This window comes from Haliotis rufescens, unplaced genomic scaffold (genome assembly GCF_023055435.1).
Source record: "Haliotis rufescens isolate VD_foot unplaced genomic scaffold, xgHalRufe1.0.p SCAF_2, whole genome shotgun sequence".
In the NCBI taxonomy this organism is placed as follows: Eukaryota; Metazoa; Mollusca; class Gastropoda; order Lepetellida; family Haliotidae; genus Haliotis; species Haliotis rufescens.
Genome location: NW_025963890.1, coordinates 53,585,432 through 53,609,928, shown reverse-complemented (window position 1 = coordinate 53,609,928; position 24,497 = coordinate 53,585,432). Strand labels below are relative to the sequence as shown.

Sequence of the window (24,497 nt, the reverse complement as noted above, 5' to 3'; positions counted from 1 at the left end):
CCGTATAACTGGAATATTGCTGAGCGCTAACCATTAGAGAAGAGGTTTTAATGAAACTATTAATGTTTCGATTTTTTACGCGTAATGATTCAAATAGTCCTCAAATATTGATTTTCGATTGGAAAAGTAATTGCAATTCTTTATAAGGGGCTGCTTGTAAATACACTGTGGCTACTCGGTAGTACATTTATAAAGGTCTTACGTTGAAGAAGTAAAAGTTATACATTGAAAACAATCGAATAAGCTGAAAAACAAGCCGAGTTTGATGTCAAGCTGATAAAAACCTTCTGTGATCCAAACTATAAACTGTTGACACTAAATGGTTATTGTTAAGTACTTCTTAATCCGGCAAACCTACACATCTACGTCAGCTAAATGAAGCTCACCTAGTGTTTTCCAAACCATTCAGCTCTATCCCATTTCCAGATCAATGGGGCGATCTATAAATATAGCCTAGATTGGGGGTCATTGAGTACAATGTGGGGAAACGTTCCAAGAAACTCATTAATTACACAGCTGTCGGCAGATTGGCAAAAAAATATCCCGATGATGTCATTTTTAAGCCACGGGAGCGTGAAAAGTGAACGCATCTATGGTCATGGTACTGATTACGTCGCGTGGGTGAACTTCGGGGTCAATCGGTACATTTTCCATTTCTCTATCGCCATGCTGTGTTTTGGTTCATGTAACAGTTTCCAATTCACATACCCTTCTAGGACATTGAGTTCAAGTCTTGGAAGTGCGAGTGCTTCCTTTTTATGACCCTTTCGCTAAAGAAAAAAAGCCGAAAATGCAATTGGTGATTTCCATCCCGATGTATTTGAGAAGACAATTACGTACTGATAGTTAATTTAGAAGCTTCAAATCTGTAAACTAGCTAATTCAAATTAATCACACTTTGTATTGGCTGAATACAATCATAAAGAAAATAATATAATATTTTGAAATAAAGGTAATTCATGTGATGAGATCCTAAAAATATAATAGCCAAATAAATTGACTGTATGACATTTTACAAGAATGTTCACGGATTGATGCCTTGTTCGCTGTCCATGCAGAGTTGCATATCTTTAGTTGAGTCAGGATCCGCTGGAATCCCGGAATTGCCCGGATTATAGTCATTGGTCTGTTCGCACCCTACTCGTGCATTTTTATATAACCAGAGTGGGACCCCGTGGGGATTCCGGGTTAGAAAAGGTTCCCAGCAACCCATGGTGGTCTTAAGGGGCGACCAAATGGATCGGGAAGTCAGATGCGGTGACTTGATTGATAGCGTGTCCTCCAACCCCGATGGCGTTGATCGTTGCTCATAATATCAATCACTGGATTGTCAGGTCCACACTCGATTCTTTACATATCGTATAGCTGGAATATTGCTTGTGCAGCATTAAACAACAAACCAGAGACATCATACCGATATGGTCTGTATACGGTCTCTGAACAAACAAACAAACACCAAGAAACCAAAGGCTCCAGGACCTTCCTCACACATTAATGTAGGAAATAAACAGGAGTAAAGCAGGAATAAACCCAAGTCCACAACTACATTTCACAAAGAAAAAGAGTGTAGCCTTCTAAATCTGAGTTATTACAACCGTGCACGATGAGCTGTAACTAATTAGATGCGGTATCGAAAACATCCTACACTAATACACAAGGTTTTGCGTCAAAAGGTAGTTTTAATGCTCTCGAGAACGTCATACTTTAGACACATGCAAAACCTAGACTATTTATAACCCTCTGAAAATGTATAATTTTGATAGAAACAAATAAAATCATTTATGGAGCCCCATTGAGGTGAGGTGAGGTGAAATTGGGTTTAACGTCGCGTCCAAGATTATTGCACTTATATAGCGACGTGCATGCATGTGTATGTGTGTGTGTGGCTGCTTGTACTAGTCCGGACTGATGCCGATTTATAGTGCTAGCTCACTGAGATACCATGCCGCAGTTTAACATGAATACCCCACTCAGACACAGTATACTGACTCCGAGCCGACCAGTCCTTGTTTTAGCCCCTTAATGCCGAGCGCCAGACAGGGTAACAACAAGTACAATCTTTTAACGTCTTTTTGTATGACGCGGCCCGGGATCGAACCCTGGACCTTCCGCTCTCCGGGCGGACGCTCTACCACAAGACCACGGAGGCGGTCGAGCCCCATTGAGGAAAGTCTAGACTTGCTTAATGTAGTGATTTTGCATTACAGAAAGGGCTGGGTGGGAGGACAAACAGCATGGTTCGGGGACTGTGAAATAGACTCATCCATAGCCTAGCACTGAGCTCACGCACTATCTCATAACTATAATAACAATCATCCTAAAGAAATAGTCTTGTTTCAACAGGTTCAGTGTGCGAAGCCTTGAATAACGCTAAAATCGACGTAAGACCATATTCTTTCTCGCACTTACTGGAATAAAACCTATGCACGTTTCACTCAAGCACATGTGACGAATGCACTTCAACCTAAATTTGACAAGGAATCACGTGACCACATCAAATATATGGTTTGACAAGGTATCACGTGACCACATCAACCATATGATTTGACAAGGTATCACGTGACCACATCAAACATATGATATGACAAGGTATCACATGACCACATATATAATTGGGCCACGCCCAGCAATCCCACTACCAGGCTCTCTTGAACCGATTATAGAATGACCGCTCCTTACCTAAGTCCCCTTCAATGCCAATGCCAAGTGTCTGTGCACCAGCGCAGGGGGATATACATGCACCTCATCATCAGCACGCACGAAATTCCTTTCTGCACGCACCAAAGTGCAAAGGATTCAGGGGAGCCGAAAGAAATGTTTTCTGAACCTTGTAATCTACCCTCGTGCTTATGTATGCTATAACTATGATCGACCACACTTGGTATGCTTTGAGTTCAGAGAAGAATGCCTTTCTCTGAGTTTGAGTTCGACTACGTTCAATTTCGGCATAACGCCGTCATTCAAAATACACCGTTATGACATAATTATGTTTAACCCACGTTGCCAGTCAACTAACACAAGATTTCGTAATACATCGGAAAGCGAATAACACGAATACAAAACAAAGTATAATTACATAATGGTATCACCCGGTATAACTAATGCACCGAATGGTCCGGATTTTACCTTCGTTGCCAAAACAGGAAAACAGACAGTTGTAGTTCTGTTCATGTCTCGATGAACACCGAACAATAGCAACCGAGTACACCGGCTCCAAACCGAACGACCGATTTATGGGCGTGCTGCGTTGCCAGTATGAACCGATCTTGAAATACTAAACAGTCTCTAAGCAGGACTACAAATTGGTCTGCAAGGTCAGGAACATCTGCGTGTATGTCGCAGACCCACGTGTCGGACAAGCTTCTGTGTACGTGCCATGACCTTCACCAGTATAAATCCTATCAAATAATGTGTAGCTACACTAAGCTAACAAGTGATCGATTCCTTTCATTGCTCTCAACACGTGAAGGTTTGGTTACGTGAAGATGTAATTTAACCATATAAGAAGTATTCTATACTTTATATCTATTTTGGTACAAATGCCGACAGTTCTGAGTTTGTTCAAGTGATCTCATCATCTACACCAGGGGCCACTTGAGATGCTAGTTTTTGGTCACGCTGCTTCTGATGCTGTTGTCACGTGTATGTAGATGGATATCAGTCAAGTGTATGTTTAATAAGAGACGTCGTTTTTTTCGTGTCGGGCTATTGCGCTGTCAACTTGACTGAGAAAAAACTACTAAGGCCTCGCCTTATTCTGATAACGCTGAGACGCTCAGGTGATGGAGGGTAACGTTTTCGGGGAACTTAATCGATACAATTTTTTAAAGGACCTTTATTCCATAACAGACGAAAGAAATACAACTTATGTAACATGCATTATCTGTGTCCGTCTGCGTGTCTGTCTCTGCGTGTCTGTATCTGTTTGCCTCTTTGTCTTTATCTATGTCTGTCTCTCTGGGGCGGTCTGGTAGCCAAGTGGTTAGAGCGTTCGCACGTCACGCCGAAGACCCGGGTTCGATTCCCGATATGGGTACAATGTCTGGAGCCCATTTCTGGTGTCCCCCGCCGTGATATTGCTGGAATATTGCTAAAAACGGCGTAAAACCATACTCACTCACTCTCTGTCTCTCTTTCTGTGTCTGTCTCTACATATTTCTCTATGTGTGTCTGTCTCTCTATGTGTGTCTGTCTCTACATATTTCTCTATGTGTGTCTGTCTCTATGTGTGTCTGTCTCTACATATTTCTCTATGTGTGTCTGTCTCTCTATGTGTGTCTGTCTCTACATATCTCTCTATGTGTGTCTCTCTCTCTCTATATTTCTCTATGTGTGTCTGTCTCTACATATTTCTCTATGTGTGTCTGTCTCTCTATGTGTGTCTGTCTCTACATATTTCTCTATGTGTGTTTGTCTCTCTATGTGTGTCTGTCTCTACATATTTCTCTATGTGTGTCTGTCTCTCTGTCTGTGTCTGTCTCTACATATTTCTCTATGTGTGTCTGTCTCTCTATGTGTGTCTGTCTCTACATATTTCTCTATGTGTGTCTGTCTCTCTATGTGTGTCTGTCTCTACATATTTCTCTAGGTGTGAAAATGTCTGTCTCTCTATGTGTCTGTATGTTCGTACTGACTCTCCTTTGTCTGTCGGCCACCCTCTCTCTCTCCCTCTCTCTCTCTCTCTCTCTCTCTCTCTCACACACACACACACACCAGTATACTAACTATATGAACAAAATCATCTTACAAATCTTTTGTTCATCCGTGGCGGAAAAATAAAAGAGAATTAAAATATATACAGTAACACATATCTCCTATTGGCACATCCGTATGATTGCATGTCATTTCAATAAGATCGTGTACGCTCTGTAATTAAGGACGTACATATATAAAAGGCCGTGTATAAATAAAATAATATCACAATTAATATATGTTACTGAACGCCTTTAGACAAGACGCGATCGTGATCATGGAAAACGAACGTGACGAAGTTTAAATCTCATCCCAAGCAGCACTACCATCTGTGTCTATGTCGCTACACTCAGACAGAGTATTTTTACGTATTAAGGTTCTTAGTACTTCACGCTGCAAGGCAAGTTGGGAAACCGCAGATATATTTGCGACATTGTGGGGGTGATGCGTCGTGACAAGATGGCGGAAATGAGCGAGTGGTGACGAGATTGGACGAATGATCTGTGGCATGCGACAACGCCACGCGCTTTGGCTTTATGACGGAGATGAGTGAGTGAGTGAGTGAGATGTTTTTCTTCACTTTCGGCAATATTCCAGCCATAACATGGGAGACTAACACTGTATTTCTAACACTGTGCCCTTGCTAATCCAACCGGGTCTTCACGTTAACACTGTGACTGCTCACCCGACCCCCTGTCGTCAAATTTGAAGTTCTGAGGAAAATCTGTCGTTCAAATTTTATATCAACTACGCATATTAGTGACGGGTACTCGTAAACTAATGGCTACTTTACGATCTCTAGAAATCCTCGATTGGTGCCTTCCCTTAAATACATTGCAAGTTAAGAGCTACCTCCCCTCGTACTCGTATTTGAAAATCAAGCATTATCCTGAATTCTCTTAGGTGATGGAGAATAAACATTTGCTGTGAACTTCGTCGATGCAGCTTTTAAAGTTTCTTTTTACCTGCTATTCCATCTGCTGTAAAAAAATTATATCGACTATATTTATATCTTACTGAGTGTGCCCCAAGCAAATCGTCAACAGGAAAACCCGTCGCGTCAGGTGCATATACCCGGTCAACACCTGCTACGTGAACCCATGACATTGTTTCGGAACTCAATTTGAAGAATTTAAACCATTATTGCAGTACATGTCGTTTCGATGAACAAAACGCGTTTCCTTAAAACAATGTTTAACGAAAGTTTACAAAGAGTAGCATGACGTTTCTGCGACCTCGTTAATTCCGGGAAAGACATCGTTCCCCTTACCCATTGCTTGTCAGATACAGTTTCTTTAGTCTCATGAAACACACGGTGATACAAGAGCAAAGTTTACTTTTATACATATACAGAAACCCGTGGTAATTCTGTGTGCGGTTATTGGTCCCCAGTATCCTAAGCTTGTCGTATGTAACCGAATGGATCGGGTGGTCGGGTATACTAAACTATACTAAACGAGGAACGCATGCTCCTTAGGGGATACGGTGACCGGCGCTAGCTTATAAACATACCGCTGTTCCAATTACTTAAGACCCGTGGGGGCGGTCGGGTAGCCTAGTGGTTAAAGCGTTCGCTCGTCACGCCGAAGACACAGGTTCGATTCCCGACATGGGTACAATGTGTGAAGCCCATTTCTGGTGTCCCCCGCCGTGATATTGCTGGAATATTGCTAAAAGCGGCGTAAAACCATACTCACTCACTCACTCAAGACCCGTGAAGATCCGGGATAAAATAGGTCTTCAGCAACCCATGCTTGCCGTAATAGGCGACTATGCTTGTCGTAAAAGGCGACTAACGGGATCGGGTGGTCAGGCTCGCTGACTTGGCTGATTGCATGTCATCGTCTCCCAATTGCGTAGATCAGTGCTCATGTTGTCAATCACTTGATTGTCTGGTCCAGACACGAATATTTACAGACCGGCGTCTTATTTATTGGTTATTGCAGAGTGCGTCGTTAAACAAAAAACAACAACCCAAAACAAATATATGCAGTATACAACATGATCGCTATGGCGAATGGGACGGGGAATAGAATTTCTGAGGATTTTCAGAGGTACAGAAAATTAGGCCAGAAATGGAACAAAGCCCGGAGTATTGCAGGTCGTAGTCGTATACCACTTCGGTAATACCAACAAGAAAGGAATGGCGCTGACAAACCTAAAAATATTATCAAGGCGAAGCTTGGATTCGAACCCACGATCATAGGTTTCTGGCACCCTAATTTTAAGGGACGCATCTCTCTGTATGGTGTATTGAGAAGCCTTAGACTGGGCCACCAGTGTCCCCGTAGTGTAGGAGGGTGTGCAGAAACCTTCGTTGACAGTTATCGTACACTGTGACCACGAGGATACTGTAACACTGTGTACCAGGCACTGCCCGGCGCAGCCTGTTCCCCTGCCCTCTACGCCAACCCCAGTTATCAGTTCGGCATGTGTTGACTGGGTTCTGGCTATCTGTAACTGCGCACAGTTAGCCGTGCGTTCCAACAGTAGTGGTTTTACGCAATATTCCAGCAATGTCAACGCGGGGTCACCAGAAATGGGCTTCACACATTGTAGCAGAACCTGTTAACAACGTTACTATGACAATGTAACACGTCGCAAGATGTTTTTATTAATAATCTTGACACTGGAGCTCACACATATACGGCAAATCGGAGGCTGATGTTTCCATTTTTAACAAGAGTTTGTTGGGTAGGGGTGAAAATTTTGAATTCATTTTTAATTTGCAATTGTGCTTCGTCACACCTGTGTGAGAGTTGATAATAACAAAGCTTTTTTTAGCGGTAGCGAGAACTAAGATCTGATTTTAATGGGATTGGACAATAACGGAAAAAATATTGTTTTTAATGTCTTTTTTGAGCTCGATATTAGTCATCACCGAAAATGTTGATATTGCTTTAATAATGACAAACTCCCATTTACCCACAGGTTCAACTTCCTTATACCCGAGAGTCCACTTTTCGAGAATATCAAGTTCCGTGGAGAGCAACACTTCCTTCTTCCTCCAGCGAGGGTCCCCGTAAACATATTACTATTTTAAGATCCTCAAAAATCCTCGTTTCGTTTCTTCCTCCACAGATAGTGCAAGTCAAGAGTTGCCTCCCCTTATACTCGTGTCTCTTGTTTGAAAACCATGCATTATACCGATGAGGCGAGGTGAGATTATTGCTGTTATGTGCATCACGCTGTGACTGTTGTACTAGTGCGGACTAATGCCGTTTAAATCGTGCTAACTCACTGAGACACATGGAACCCCCACGCATACACTATACTGACTCCGAGCCTTGTTTTAATCCCTTACTGTCGAGCGCCAGGCAGGGTGACAAGAAGTACAAAATTTTAACATAGTTTTGTATGAAGAGCCAGGGGATCGAACCACCGACCTTCCACTCGGACAGGCGCACTATCCACTAGATCACGGATGCGGTCCATTACTTATGACGATTATGGATGGAGAGTTATATTTTCCGTTACGTTTGTGTAGAACAACTACTATATATAATTGCTCTTACAAATGCCCACTAAGAGATCGATATACCAATCAGTACTGCGGTATTGTGCTATGAGCAAAGTCTCTGTACCACACTTGTTAAATACTACCACAGCTCTTGTTGTATAATACAGTATTGAATAACCCTTATATTTCAGATATAGAAATGCATGCTAAAATTGTACACAGAGCTCCAGATAAGCTGCGTATCTGCGTGAAATACGCATCAGAAATGCAGGATTACACAGTAAAATATAATCCAAGCGTATCAAATACGCAACGAACATTACAGATACGCTACAAAAATAAAACTTGTGCGTATCATCAAAATATTGTGAAGTAGCCCTGCGTATTCGTTTAGCAAATCAGCAACTTATTTTGAAATTATAAACGGGCATTCCGTCAAGCTTGCCAAACTCCACGATGACAGTTACATCATGATCATTTGCCATCACACTTTCTTGTGGAAGTATCGTGGTATTTTTGAGTCCTATAAAGCTCTCGAACCCACACGACACCAGTTTGCAGGGACTAGATGAATAGTGTTTTTAAATATTCAACTTAAATACCCACATGTGTAAAAACAAGTGGGTAACAGAAATTTGAATACGCAGATAGAATTACTGATACCCAATGATTTTAAAATGCATGGGTAAAATACCCACAACCCCAAAAGCTTATCTGGAGCTCTGGACTGTACATATAAAAAGTCAAGTCGGAATTGCACCTGGGTTTGGTATTTACATTTACAGCAATGTTATCAATCCAGATATTTCATAAAGAAGACAGCACACGATACGTAAATATAATACGTAACTACGGTAAATACAAAAACAAGGCAGCTAAAAATTCTCCGCTGGGAATTCTATTTCTTCGTTTTAACAGTAAACAACCGTTTGGGAATTACTAGTCTACACGTTATATTTATAGGTATGACTTTCTGCTTGGCCGTTATATATTAATAACATCCACCACAGCTCATACCAGCGAACACAAAATGCGATTTGAATTGCCTACATATAGCCAATCTGTTATTCCCCAGCGCACGTGTGAAGTATTCTTAAACACCGAAACTTCCAGTTGAAGCGGAGCATAGGACCTGTATTTATTTTTGAAGCCAAGTATAATCATTGAATCACACTATTCAAACGGAATTCCCCTTTTGAATGACCTATATATAATTTACTAAAGGAAGATTTTCGATTTGTAAATATAATGTTTTAGTGGACAGCATATATATTATTGTCCATATTATTATAAAGTACCGAGATGCCGTATGATATGGAGTGCACAAAGGATTTGCACGAGGTATATCAAAGAACACAAGGAAACAAACGCACTAGCCTGAGTGCATGACCGACTATAACAGAATATACACATTTCAGCCAATCAGCGACGAGCTGTCTGAACTCGCTCCAACACGTTATAACCTACCAGCCAGGGAGTGAATCGTCAGTTGAGCGTTTACTTCGCTACAGGAAGGATCGTCGTTGCGAGAAATCGTGTTCTTTGTTTGAATTTCTTTGTTCGGATTTACCTTTGAATAATGACTTGGACGGTATTTAGAGATATGGACACCTGCACGTCTGATAAGTAAGTATTTATTCCTAAAGCATTTAATATTTGTTGAAATATTGATTTGATTTGTCATGCTGATTGCAGTATGTGCGTGGGACCAGCTGTTGACATACTGCGCCTGCAGAAAGTCGAATTAAGGCTTAATATCTTATTATATGAATAAATGTAGATATTTCAATAATTCTGACATGAAATGTGTGGCATCTTGTGCACGTGATTGTTGATATGCACTTTTGATACTGACCTGGCATGCTGTTTGTTCGAACTTGGGGCTTTGGCGGTGGCATTGTTGTGGAAACGCCCATGGCACATCCCCAATCCGATTGAATTTGGGAAGGGTGGTGCTGACAATATTTGTCTAAGTCTGCTGCACTGAGGCGACTCGGAGGAATACACGTTGACAATGTTCTACCGATATTTGTAAACTGGGTGTTTCCTCACTCAACAAGCAGCTTACCGTGGCAAGTATCACGAAGCCCTGCGACAACTGGTGAAAACTCTTCTCAATGCTCGTGCACACTTGTAACATAGCGTCCACCTTATCATTTGCATTTTTGTGTTAATTCTCGCTTGTCAACTGTCTTCGAGAAACAATATCGAGGCTAAGGCGGCTGTACCTGGCTAAACCAGCTGACTGAAAGAGCGCGTGACATTGCGTGACGTCAGCGAGATTTGCTGATGGAGTTTTTTCCACGCTGTCAGTAGGTTGTCGCCAGCTCAATAAGCCAAACGTGGAATCAAATGAAACCTAGGTATTTTATTTCATCACTTGAGGGGAATTTTGCTGCAACCTTAGGTCTGCTGTGTTGTAGATTGTGGTGATCTATGACTCATGCTTTGGAATACACCTTAGACGAATCGTGACTAACCGAATTTCGTAACTGCCGTCTCACGCCACTGTGTTAACCCAGCGTTGTTATTTTGCAGGAAACTTGTTGACATTGGAGACGCATTGTGCAAAGCTTTGGTCCAGGCTCATAGGACCAACCGAGTAACAAGTGGCGTTATGGAGTGTGCCAAGCTCCTCCGCAGTAACCCTGACAACGTGATGCTGTGCGTGCTGCCCGAGGCGAGTGGACAGCATGACGTCACGCTGGACATCCAACACACCCTCATCGAGGCGTTTTGCTGGGAGAACGAGATCCAGCTTGTTAAGGTAAATATGAAACTTTATTAGAACTCGTTATATGTAATTGCATGTGTAATGTGTACTTATTAAAATGAAATAAATTATTTAAAGCATGATTCAAGAAATAGAGGAATGTTGATGATTAATTTCGGTTTCTACGTTTGTTCCAATTCTGTAAGCATGGCTTTCCTTGTAACAAGGATGCTTACTCACTCAGACTACTTGTGACGTCAACTGTTGACCCTTTCCTTGAAAGTCACTATCACGACTTCCTCAATCCTGTTGTGACCTCAGTAGTAGATATACTGTACATGTAACAGTTAATATTTACAATTTATTTGCAAATATGGCAATAATTATGATTCTTTGTCCAAATGTTTTGCATTTTCTTTATTTGAAACTATTGGAAAACAATGTTCTTACAAATATCTCATCTTGGTTTTGCAGGTTGACAGCGAAGAAAAACTTGCTAAGACCTTATCAAAAGAAGATGAAAATAACAATAGTGGCGTTATCAGATGTCAATCAACCGATGTCAGCTGTCTCCTGGTTGAGGTAAGCATCAATCATACTTATGTTCTCAAGCATTTTTTGTGTGGTAAAATAAAAAAAAGATTTATGGCAAAGAAATGTCTTCACTGACCGTTTTCCCGATATTTATCTTCTATGACTATTATGTAAGATAAAAAAAAATTATTTTCTTGTAACGTTGTTGATTTTGTCACTGGTATTTTGACCTGATATTGACATTGAATATTTTACTATTACATGTTACTGACTTTTGCCCTCTTGTTTTCAGTTTGCCAAAGGTGCAACCACTCGAGAGGACGATTTGTTGACAAACTATATCGCTGACGTCATCAATAACGATGTCTACCCAAAACCTGTCATCGAGTTACCTGTTTGAAATATACATCACCCAGCTGTGCTTCACATACACACCAGGTGCGTTGATTGGTTGACAAGTGGTGTCAATTGCACGCATCTGTTTGATCAGAGTGCAGTATCAATCGTTTATACACCTAAAAAATCTACATGTGATTTATGTTTAAAATAAGGCTTTCAATGTTTATTAAATTAATTTATTTAAAAAAAAAAATGATGTACATGATATATAATTTTGATGACATTATTTTGACCATCTGTTTATCCTTTTCAAGGTAATCCCAAACCTGGTCAAAGAGGTAATCACTCACCCATTGGTCATCGCTGGCCAAGTCGTCATGGCGACCGAGGTGCACTAGCCAACCAGATGCAAGTTCAGAGTTGATCATCCAATCAGATTTCACCAACAGGGATGAAGTAGCCACAGAGTGGTCTGCGAAGTGACTCTGTAATGCTGACCAACACAGTTGGTGGTGTCGACTTGGTGCAGTTAAACCTTGATTCAGGGGACCAGATTAATACCCAAGACTGGCTGACCAGTTGCAAACGTCATCCTACACACTGTATGACTGTGAATGCCTGTATTCGCAACTCCTAACAGAAGAGGTGGAGAAAATTGACAAGAATAATGGACACGCTCTTGTTACATTCATCATTTTAGTTTGTTGTCATCTATATTCGTGTTTATGTTCTGTTTTATTTCTTGTACATACAATCTTTATTTGTTTTTGATAGTTATGTTCCTTGTGATGAATAAATAATATGATTTTAGAACCAGTGTTGGTCTCATACTGTCTGTTAATAACTGGATGGATTCCCTGCTCTGTTAATTGAACTGTGAAGATCCGGGTCAGAATTGGTCTTCCGAAACCCTTGCTTGCTGTAAAAGGCGACTATGCTTATCGTATGAGGTGGCTAACGGGAGCGGGTGGTCGATGGTTGATGCATGTCATCGTATCCCAATTGCGTGCATTGATGCTCATGATATCAATTACTGGATTGCCTGGTCCAGACTCGATTATTTACAGACCGCCGTCATATAGCTGGAATATTGCTGAGTACAGCGTAACAACAACAAAGAAATTTTCATTAGATAAATGAAATAATGGCCCACTCGTCTTAGGCGCCGCGATTCGCTGTGCAGAGTTGCGTCCCTTGGGCAAGCCAGTAACCTGTGATTGTGGGTTCGAATTCCGGCTCGCCCCGATTATGTTTTAAGGGCTGCTCGTGGGTTTCACCGAAGTGGTAAACGTCTGAGACCTGCTTCGGGATTTCCTCCCACATTAAGCTGACACGCCGTGATATAACTGGAATACTGTTAAAAGTGGCGTTAAACCCAACTCACTCACTCAGTCACTTATTAACATTTGCTGTGGACCAAAATAGTCATATTTAGTCTGGTTAGTCATCCCATGACTTTAACTCTAAGATTCGGTTTTTCTTAAACTTCTTTTGAGTGGTACAATTCCTCAAATGAATACAGCGGCGATGTCTGAAACACGTGACATGTCCCACACGTACCCACTCCCCACAATTCCGGGTTCGACATCTGCTGGTTGTAAGGCTACCTAACGGATTTGGTTGGTTGGGTTGGTTGGTTGGTTGGTTGGTTGTTTAACGCCGCACTCAGCAATATTCCAGCTATATAACGGCCGTCTAAATAATCGAGTCTGGACCAGACAATCCAGCGATTGACATCATGAGCATCGATCAACGCAATTGGGATCGATGACATGCATCAACCAAGTCAGCGAGCCTGACCAACCGATCCCGTTAGTCGCCTTTTGCGGCAAGCATGGCTACCTGACGGAACAGATGATGTCCCCGCACACCGACGATGGAGATTATTGCTCATAATATCAATCCCTTGATTTTCTGGATGGACACACAAACATACACGCACTCACACCCACACAGAGACACACAGGGACGTACGCACACGCATACATACGCACACTCCCGTACACACATACACTGCGTCGATTTGATATTTAAATTACGCGCCGTGACAAACCCACCGAATAAGTACCAGACCCAAGGCCTTTGCAGCATTGAGCCAGAGCAACACGTACTTAGATTAACTAAACTCTTGTCTTCGGAATCATTTCAAAACAACACCATTAATATCTATCAACTGGAGACAGAAGTAGATCGATGAAAACTTCATTCATAACATGCAACATCTGTTGTTTATTTCACAACGTGGTCGTCAATTGACATGTGTCACGTGTCAATATCTGCAATTTCACCATGGACGAACTCATGTAATAGATTCAATAAAAGTACTCAGAGTCATCGCCCACTATGCACTTGTAACCAGTAACATGTGGCCGAAACATTTGGTTGAATTTGGTAGCGGGGACATAACAGCTGAAGAATACTTGTCTGTTTCATATCATGTTTCATGGTTCTCTTTAAGTCCTTACATCATTGTATTCATTCATAAATTTGGCTTATTGTCACAACAAATGATTTTGCTACAGATGGCTTATTAACGTGAAGGCTATACACATATTCATTCACTGTCAATCCTGTTTTCGCTCCGGCAAACCAATTTACTGACGGAATGACTTCATATAAAGATATTAATATCAAGACGTCATTTCAAATCGGGGACATGACTGGCTCAGTCGTTTGAGGCGCCGCAATTCGCTGAGCAGAGTTGCTTCCCTTGGGCACGCCTGAAACCTATGATCGGTGGTTCGAATCCCGATAATGTGTCTAGGTTTGTCAGCACCATACCAGTGTTCGTAGGTTTCACCGAAGTGGTAAACTGCCGAGAAGGGCCACAAGAGTTATGCCCCTTTGTAAACAGACAGTTTGTCCATCTCACACAGTGTAGATAGAATGATCATGTATCCTTAGTTACGGTATGTATATCTGTTCCTCTTGATTGTGATGTCATGTACATGTGTTTACTGCTGTCATGGTAATGCCAGTTGGGCTGAGGAGTCAGATATCACGTTTTCAACTACAGTCATCGTTGTTGAGATTGTTGACTAATGAAGATGTGCGTTTCATGTCTGGGGCACATTATATCTCAAAATGGTGTTGAAACAGATCCGGAGAAAACTAGAGTTGTTCGTAAATGGCCAACACCTTCAACAGTAAATGAAGTCCTTCGATTCTTGGGTTTTGCATCATACCAAGAAACATTTGGCAGAAATTATAGCTCCACTCCTGTATGTGCACTCATACAAGACAGAGAATAGAAAGTTGATTGTTCATATGGAGGTCTTGTAGAAAAGATTTTGCAGAATGTACACAGCGCTGAAACTGGTGGTCACTTGGAATCTGCAAAGACACTGGAAAAAGATCAAGCAAACGTATTCCTGGCTATGGATGGACAGTGGGGTGGAAGAGAGTGTGAGTTTGGTTTTACGCCAAATTTAGCAATATTCCATCAATATCACTGCAGGGGACACTAGAAAGGGGCTTCACACATTGTACCCATGCAGCAATCGAACCCGGGTCTATTTTGTGGCCAGATGACGATCACATTGAGACAATGTGTGTTATCCGTCAGCCAGAGATGAGGAAGTTGTCCAAATACCTTCCTCATACAAGGAGGAGGAAACCCACATAAGTATGGCCTGAACTATTCTTGTGTTAATAGAGATAGATACATGTGAAGTGTTCATCATAGTGAAGAATGGAACTGTGTTATAATGGAATATGTGTAAATATTTGTATAGTTTGTGATCAGCTTAATTTTGAAGAAGGGCCACAAGAGTTATGCCCCTTTGTAAACAGACAGTTTGTCCATCTCACACAGTGTAGATAGAATGATCATGTATCCTTAGTTACGGTATGTATATCTGTTCCTCTTGATTGTGATGTCATGTACATGTGTTTACTGCTGTCATGGTAATGCCAGTTGGGCTGAGGAGTCAGATATCACGTTTTCAACTACAGTCATCGTTGTTGAGATTGTTGACTAATTATTTAAGATGAGGTTCAACAATGTATTGATATTAGCCAAAAAGGTGGTCTCAACAAAAATGAGAAACTCATTTATGACCTCAATTACAGAACTAAAATGAAAACAAATTGGGACCAGAAGTATATCTGTCAGCTATTTGAGGAGGCAGGTCACATCTCAAGTGACACATGTTTCAGGGCGCGGGTGGCCCAGTCGTCTAAGGCGCCGCAACTCGCTGTGCAGAGTTGCGTGCCTTGGGCACGCCAGAAACCTATGATTGTGGGTTCGAATCCCGGTTCGCCCCGAATATGTTCTAGGTTTGTCAGCACCATACCCGTGCTCGTGGGTTTCACCGAAGTGGTAAACGTCTGAGACCTGCATCACTTCGGGCTTTCCTCCCACATTAAGCTGACACACCGTGATATAACTGTAATACTGTTCAAAGCGGCGTTAAACCCAACTCACTCGCCATCTATAGGCAGCTGGTTGTTATTACAAGGCATATAAACAGTTCGTTGATGGTTGACAATATTTACAATCCTTTGATAATATGTTTATCCCGAGAAGTCTGCAGTTCATATGCGACGGCGAAGGTTATTGATGCTATTTCCTTCTTACAGTTACAGGGGCGGTCGGGTAGCCTAGTGGTTAAAGCGTTCGCTCGTCACGCCGAAGACCCGGGTTCGATTCCCGACATGGGTACAATGTGTGAAGCCCATTTCTGGTGTCCCCCGCCGTGATATTGCTGGAATATTGCTAAAAGCGGCGTAAAACCATACTCACTCACTCACTCTTACAGTTACATTTGAGCCCCTTGTGAATTAATCAGTTTTCTATGATCATAGTTTCAATTGAACCTGCAGCTCATCAAGCAAAATACCAAGGTTCGATTCTCTACATTGATTCCCCGTTATATGGCTGCAATATTGCCACATTGGCGTAAAAACATACTAAATCACTCACTCACTCAAAACTACCACGTTGTCCCTACACAGCACACTGTTAGGCCACGAGCTGGAATAAAAATCATTCCACTGCCAGTAATAATCCATCTACATTACTCCAAGTAATCAACCAGGTGTACCCGGTATGCCAGTGGATTTCGGCTTCTCGTGAGCGTGGCCACACTGGCCGCAATTTGCAGAGTTGCATCCCTTAGACGCAAGTAGCATGATCGTGGGTTCGAATTCCATATTTGCCTTAATTATGTTTCTAGTTTGTCAGCACCACGGTCGTGCTCGGGGGTTTCACCAAAGAGGTACAAGATCTGTATCACCTAGGGCGGAGGCAAGGTATGTTGACATGACAACTGGGATAAGCGTTGGGATAGTGCGAATAGGCTACACTGGGTATTCTCCCACATCGAGCTGACACGCCGTGTTGTATGAGTGAGTTGTGTTTAACGCCGCTTTTAACAGTGTTCCAGTTATATCACGGCGTGTCAGCTTAATGTGTGAGGAAAGCCCGAAGTGATGCAAGTTTCAGACGTTTACAACTTCGGTGAAACCCACGAGCACGGTTATGGTGGTGACAAACCTTGAAACATAATCGGGGTGAACCGGGATTCGAACCCACAATCATAGGTTTCAAAGGGAATGCACAGCGAATCGCGGCGCCTTAGACGACTAGGCCCCCCGTGCCGTGTTTGGGGCCACAAAATCAGACGTCAGGCACACTTCCACGGAGCTTTCGAATGATTTGTATCGGAACAGTTAACTTAAAGTGATCTGGTCGTGCTGTCGTGTACGTTCATTCATGAACAACAACTCCCGAAACAGCGCCACAAAATACGCTTCAAAGGGGACACCGATGGCACAACCGGATCATCCCAAGTCAGTCTCGATATCTGTCCAGATAGTTTAAACAGACTTCATTTCACCACGCTTATCCTTTTACGTTAAATCAAATTGAAAGTTGCGAAAGTGGTCGGGTGCGTCACGCTCAAGGGGACCCTCGCTCTATTGATCGGTAGTCGTACATTGTAAAATCGATTTATAGATCTAGCTCCATTATATATAATATATGTGAAGCTCTATGCATAACGTAATGCAAACCGAATTTGATGCGCGTGACTATCTTGTTTGGTTTAATAAAGTGTTTGTAAATATCTCTCGTTCTCATGAATTTCTTCAGTTCTGCCTTGTAATCGCAAAATGAATGACGTCTCGCGATTTTTTATGAATGAAAAAAGTAGTCCCGGTGTGACAGAGGTCACGGTTATCAAATCAAAACGAATAAAACAAGGTCAACCTTGTACGACACACGTGTGACGTACGGATTTAGTATCTTACCACCTGTATCTTCACCACGTGGGTAATAATAATATTTTCCAAAGGACAATTTTGTTTGTTTGTTGTTTAATGTCGCACTCATCAATATTCTAGCTTTGACGGGGGCGTGCAGCACACAGGTCGTAGAATGATGACCCATGGCGAGAATAAAGCTGTTTGTTTTTAGAAGGTGAGAGATCGTATTAACACCAGTGATCACTGTTTAACTGGCGAAAACCATTATATAAATGCATACTGGCCATCGTGTATTTTGTTTGAGTTGATCTTCATCAACCCATGCTTGTAAGAGGGTCGGGTGGTCAGGCTCGCTGACTTGGTTGATGCATGTCATTGTTGTTAAACGCCTCACCCACCTCTATTCTAGCTATATGGTCGCGGTGTGTACATAAACGAGACTGGATCAGATATACCAGTGACTGAGATCATGAGCATCATTCTAAGCAATTGGTATACAAAGACATGCATCAACCGAGTCATCGCATCCAAACTGCGCAATCGATGCTCATGATGTTAATCACTGGATTGTCTGGTCCAGACTCGATTATTTACAGACCGCCGTCATATAGCTGGATTATTGCTGAACGAGGCGTTAAACAACAAACCAACAAACAAACCCATGGGCTCCTGCATTGCATGCTTGTTGCGAGAGCCCACTACATCAGTCACAGTATCCCAATTGCGTGGATTGATGCTCATGATGTCAAACACTGGATTGTCTGGTCCAGACTCGATTATTTACTGACCGCCGCCATACAGTTGGAATATTGCTGAGTGAGGTCTTCAGCAACCCATCCTTCCGGGTTCAATTTTCCACATGGGTATAACGTGTGAAGCCCATTTTTGGCTTCTTCCCGAGGCAAGAGAGTTAACTGACTTTTAAGTCCAGTTTTCCACCCTTGCCGAACAAAGCTAGTATTTCTGGGCTCGATCGTAGCGCCACCAGTGGTTATTTCGAGTTATGTCCCTTCTAAACCTCTCCTGTGGACCAATCAGATTCCACCCCTCGTATCACTTGCATTTGTTTCAAGACGATGTGATCGATAATCAAGATCGATATTGTGATAAAACGGGTCCTACATCGCGAAATGCATAAAATCACGTGAGCACCTTGATTAAAAAGGTTTGGAAAATTATCTGTTGACAACGAGTTAGCGGTGCCCATACTTTGCAAATCCTGCAATCGCCTGAAATCTGCACGACAATTTACGAACCGGTTTTCGATTTTGATTGGACTATGCATAGACTCGTTGGTACAGCTAAAATATAACTCCAAAATATCAGCCTAGTTCGGCAAGGATGGAAACTGAACTTTTATAGTCAGTTTACTCTCTTGCCTCGGGAAGACGATTTCTGGTGTCCCCTGCTGTGGTTTTGCTGCAATATGGCTAAAAGCGGCGTTAAACCATACTCAGTCACTTACTCACCAGATCCATTTAGTCGTGTCGTACGACAAACACAGGTTCCTGGGCACATCTCCTAACCCTGCGTCCCCATCTATGCATTATGACTTAGATAAAGCGACTGCATTTCGCAAAAATATTGATTAAGGTCAAACTAACGCCATGACCACATCAACTGAGTCAGCACTCACTGGCTATGATTACCCTCTCCAGTAATAAATAGATCAGCCGGCGGACTCGCTCACTGGCACCTCCTACACTTCACTCCAGGCCTTAAAGGGCAAGTTCACACGGAAATAAACCTATTTTTCTCGTACTTTTTCCACATTAAAAGTGTTAACCTAGAAGTGTCATAGACAAAAATATAAAAATATCACTAATAATTGACATATTTTTTGCATTAAAATGATTTATATTTTTCACATTTACAAAGTGTTCTATTTCCATTATAAAAACACCATGGCTTATGCCCCTTACAATATGACGTCATTGGTGCCAATTGATAAACATTATGACGTCATCATGCTTTGTTAGAGCCGCTTCACGTGGTGTAGGTACAGGTGTGTGATTCTAGCGTCTCAGATGCCAGCCAGCATAGTGTTATGCTGAGTCACCACTGCGCCGGAGTGTGTCGTAGGCCATGTTGTTTTACCACAAACTGGTACCTGATATCTTTTGCGTTGAGAATAGACAGGGACCCAGTTGAATTGGCACCAATTACGTCATAATCTAAGGGGGATAACTCAGGCCTGTTTAGCTCGAAAAACGAAGGCCTCATAACGGCATATCATTTTCACACTATTGTGAGCTTCCTACTTTCACTGTGAAAAAAATGAGTGTATATTTTCAAACACAGATACTAACTAATTCTAAAATTGCGTTTTGTTTAGAAAAAGATAGAAAGTGATTTTTGTGTGTACACTTCCCCTTTAACAGGAGAAATGCCACTAAGTCTACGTAGGGAACAATTAACCCTAAATTTCTGGGGCCGCGTCTCAATCCAACCCCCTAATTCAAAGCCTAATAAACAAAAATATAAGCCAAAAAAACCAAGCCCTAGCTCGAAAACACCCTCTACTTACTCCAATATCCCAAAGAATAACCAATTACTTAAATAAACACCAAATAAACAATCTTAAACAAAACTGTAAAAAATCAAATATCTTCACCCCAAAACTTAAAACACCCAAAATAGACATAACACTAGCTAGCACAATAAATAAACAAACCGACCCAAACATAGCCAAAACCACCACAATAGCATACATACATGAAAATTGGCCAAATTGGTGTCACATTTACACAGACGGATCCTCAGATCCGATCTCCAAACACACAGGTTTCGGAGTCCACATCACACAACCAACTAAAGCCACACAATCCTACCGACTCCCAAACAATCAATCAATATTCATGGCCGAACTAATGGGCATGGCCTCAGCTCTTCATAATCAACAATCTAAAAAACAACAAAAAATCCTAATACTTACCGACTCGCTCAGTGGACTACAAGCCCTCCAAAATAAAAACACCAAAAACCGCCCTGAACTAATAAATCAGATACTAAAAAGCTCAAACGATTTAACTAAGGCAGGCAAACAAATAGTATTCATTTGGATCCCCGCCCACGTAGGAATATACGGCAATGAAAACGCCGATAAAGCAGCTAAACTATCCCTTAAAATCCCAGAAATAAGCTTAAACCTACCCATCTCCAAATCAGAAATTAAAAGTGTTAACAAACAAAAAATCACCCAAAAATGGCATAACCTATATCAAAACTCAAATAGCCAAATCAAAAAGGTTCTCAAAAAACCCCTAACCAAACCAAAAATTCTACATCCGTCCAAAAAAATCGACAGAGTAATTACTAAACTCCAAACAGGACATACCAACCTAAATAACCACCTCAAAATAATAAGAAAACACGCAACAGGAACCTGCCCACATTGCAAAAAACAAGAAACCCCAGAACACGCACTCATACACTGCACCCACTACCTAACACACCGAACTACACTACAAACCACCCTAAATCTAAATAAGGCTCTTACTCTAGAAGCAATCCTAAACCCACAAAATAAAATAGAAAAATTCAAATAAATCTAATAAATCGCATTTAAAACCCCAATAAACTACCAAAACCAGACCACATAATCAAACTAACAAACTTCCATACTCAGGTCCCTCAGTTCGTCCCCCAAACCCTCTTGGCAATTTTTCAAAATTTCCAAATTTCCAAAATTCTATATAAGCAACCACTAAAACACCCCTACTGGATTGCCAAACAACTTTTTTCCCCTTTTCGGAAACACATTAAATGGCTTGGCCGGGCCCGTGTGCGAAATACGCTGCAGTCGGAAAGCGCACGTAAAATCTCCAATATAAGTAAGTAAGTAAGTAAGACTCGCTCACCTGCTTGTGAACGCGGCTCGGGAAACTATGGCTTGTGGGCCTGTCCTCATTTCGCCTACACCTCATTTCGCCTACACCCTTATCAAAACAAATTTACAGCTGACTGCACATAAGTCAAGTGCTGTGTTACCTCTAAAATAATGAACTGACCCAAAAGAAGGTTAAACGGACAAGACAATCTTGAAGCTTCATACAGTGTTTAATAGCTGATATTTACTTTATGCAGTAATAATAATAATGACTCATGATTACTGTAGCTTTAGTACATATCCAACGGCATCAAGAAATTGCATTGCAGTTAAACAGACAAGACAATCTTGAAGCTTCATACATTGTTTAATAGCTGATATTTACATTTGAAGTAACAATAATACTGACTCATGATTACTGTAGCTTAAGTACATATCCAACGGCATCAAGAAATTGTATTACAGTTTTTCTTCCACTAAGAAGCTGTGTCTTTCAATTCTTTCGTCCCTTTGTCTGTCAACACGAGCTCGGGGTCTGCATGATCCTCCAAGATCAATTTGTTTCCTGGAGCGTCTGTCTGCCATTTCAATCATCTTGATCTCCTTCAAGAAGTGATAGATGTTAGGGTGAGATCGGGGCATTCTCTTTTTCAGTCCACAGTGGAACCCTTCCAGATGGTTGTTGGATCGGGGACCGGTGTTGTCGTGCTGGTTCCAAATATGGCAGGGGAATCTAGCGTCGTCATCTACCCCTGTGCTGGTGACATAGTCGTTAAAATCACCAATCTGTTGATCATCAGGTCCTTGCTCCATCACCTCAACCCATGCATTCTGTATCTGGTCAAGTGGGAGAAGTGGCAGGGCTGCGGCACGTCGAACAAGGGACTGAATTGCTGGATTGTTCGTGTATTCTCGTACAAGACCTCTCTCAACTACCTGACGCCACAAAGCTTGTGAATAGTGAAACAGACAACCCCTCACATAACTATCAGGAAAAACCTCTGCAATGGCACTTATGACTGCTGACTCGTAATCAGTCTGAAACACCTCTGGAGAAAGTTCAGTACCAGTTCTGGTTCCTACTGTGTCCTTCAACAACCTAAATAGACTAACATATGTCTGTTTGGTCTTGTTAGGAAGCAACGAAAAAAGCAACAGGATACATTTTACTATTTACAAGACAATGAATAATATACACTTGGAGCCACAAGCTAGGACAAACAAAAAAAGTACCATCCATAAACAAACTGTCAGAGTCACTCATGATTTCTAACATCTCAGTGGTACCAAACACCAGTAGTCTGTCGTCTTCCGCGTCATTGATGCACAGAAAGTCTCTTCCATCTTCTGTCTGTGTCCACGTTCCTTCCAAGTTGACTGCTGCTCTGGTTTCTGGAACTTGTGGAATAGTCTTGGCTCTGTTTCTGTACAGGGAAGCTTGAACACTTGCAAAAGAAGGGGCAGTCGCAGCAACTTCTTCATCAAGTTGATCCAGTTCTGCGTTGTATATCTGCTGTACAGGAGAAATGTCGGTCTGGACACGCTGCTTGAGTCGACCAATGAGTCTGATGTGTTCTTCATTCTCTACAGGGGGGTGGCTGTGAGGAGTTGTAGACACAGTACTGTTTCCCCACTGCTGTTTGTGACTATAGTGTGCTGTGTGTTTCCCTGCTGCTGTTTGTGACTATAGCGTGCTGTGTGTTTCCCCACTTCTGTTTGCTGTTATAGTGTGTTGTGTGTTTCCCCACTACTGTTTGTGACTATAGTGTGCTGTGTGTTTCCCTGCTGCTGTTTGTGACTATAGTGTGCTGTGTGTTTCCCCGCTTCTGTTTGTGACTATAGTGTGCTGTGTGTTTCCCCGCTTCTGTTTGTGACTATAGTGTGTTGTGTGTTTCCCCACTACTGTTTGTGACTATAGTGTGCTGTGTGTTTCCCTGCTGCTGTTTGTGACTATAGTGTGCTGTGTGTTTCCCCGCTTCTGTTTGTGACTATAGTGTGCTGTGTGTTTCCCCACTACTGTTTGCTGTTATAGCGTGTTGTGTGTTTCCCCACTACTGTTTGTGACTATAGTGTGCTGTGTGTTTCCCTGCTGCTGTTTGTGACTATAGTGTGCTGTGTGTTTCCCCGCTTCTGTTTGTGACTATAGTGTGCTGTGTGTTTCCCCGCTTCTGTTTGTGACTATAGTGTGTTGTGTGTTTCCGGAATGCTGATTGTGACTATAGTGTGTTGTGTGTTTCCGGAATGCTGTTTGTGACTATAGTGTGCTGTGTGTTTCCCCACTACTGTTTGCTGTTATAGTGTGTTGTGTGTTTCCCCGCTTCTGTTTGTGACTATAGTGTGCTGTGTGTTTTCCTGCTACTGTTTGTGATTATAGTGTGATGTGTTTCCCCACTACTGTTTGTGACTATAGTGTGTTGTGTGTTTCCCCACTACTGTTTGTGACTATAGTGTGTTGTGTGTTTCCCCACTACTGTTTGTGACTATAGTGTGTTGTGTGTTTCCCCACTACTGTTTGCTGTTATAGTGTGCTGTGTGTTTCCCCACTACTGTTTGTGACTATAGTGTGCTGTGTGTTTCCCGAATGCTGTTTGTGACTATAGTGTGCTGTGTGTTTCCGGAATGCTGTTTGTGACTATAGTGTGCTGTGTGTTTCCCCACTGCTGTTTGTGACTAATGTGTGCTGTGTGTTTCCCACTGCTTTTGTGACTATAGTGTGCTGTGTG

The 24,497-nt window shown here is 42.0% G+C and overlaps 1 protein-coding gene and 1 long non-coding RNA gene across 3 annotated transcripts; one reads left to right on the top strand and one right to left on the bottom strand.

The window, feature by feature from the left end:
* Positions 1-796: 796 nt before the first annotated feature.
* Positions 797-10,146, bottom strand: LOC125382100. The gene is made up of 2 exons (XR_007222313.1): positions 10,008-10,146; positions 797-1,436 (listed from the first exon to the last, which is right to left on the bottom strand). It is a non-coding gene; the product is annotated as an uncharacterized LOC125382100 (long non-coding RNA).
* On the top strand, positions 9,076-12,551 carry LOC124140611 (growth arrest and DNA damage-inducible protein GADD45 alpha-like). 2 transcript variants are annotated; one of them, XM_046508261.2, is made up of 5 exons: positions 9,076-9,778; positions 10,691-10,919; positions 11,340-11,447; positions 11,692-11,837; positions 12,053-12,551. In XM_046508261.2, the coding sequence occupies exons 1-4, from the start codon at positions 9,732-9,734 to the stop codon at positions 11,797-11,799; spliced, it is 492 nt and encodes a 163-aa protein (XP_046364217.1). In that variant the 5' UTR covers positions 9,076-9,731; the 3' UTR covers positions 11,800-11,837; positions 12,053-12,551. The 2 variants fall into 2 exon arrangements, with proteins under 2 accessions (XP_046364217.1, XP_046364227.1); XM_046508271.2 differs by lacking the exon at positions 9,076-9,778 and adding an exon at positions 10,092-10,515.
* The last annotated feature ends 11,946 nt before the right edge of the window (positions 12,552-24,497 follow it).

Bases quoted from the DNA above. Each gene is read 5' to 3' on its own strand.
- LOC124140611 (XM_046508261.2), top strand. From the start codon at position 9,732: ATGACTTGGACGGTATTTAGAGATATGGACACCTGCACGTCTGATAA. The intron at 10,920-11,339 runs GTAAATATGAAA...TTGGTTTTGCAG, and splicing joins ACGAGATCCAGCTTGTTAAG to GTTGACAGCGAAGAAAAACT. The intron at 11,448-11,691 runs GTAAGCATCAAT...TCTTGTTTTCAG, and splicing joins TCAGCTGTCTCCTGGTTGAG to TTTGCCAAAGGTGCAACCAC.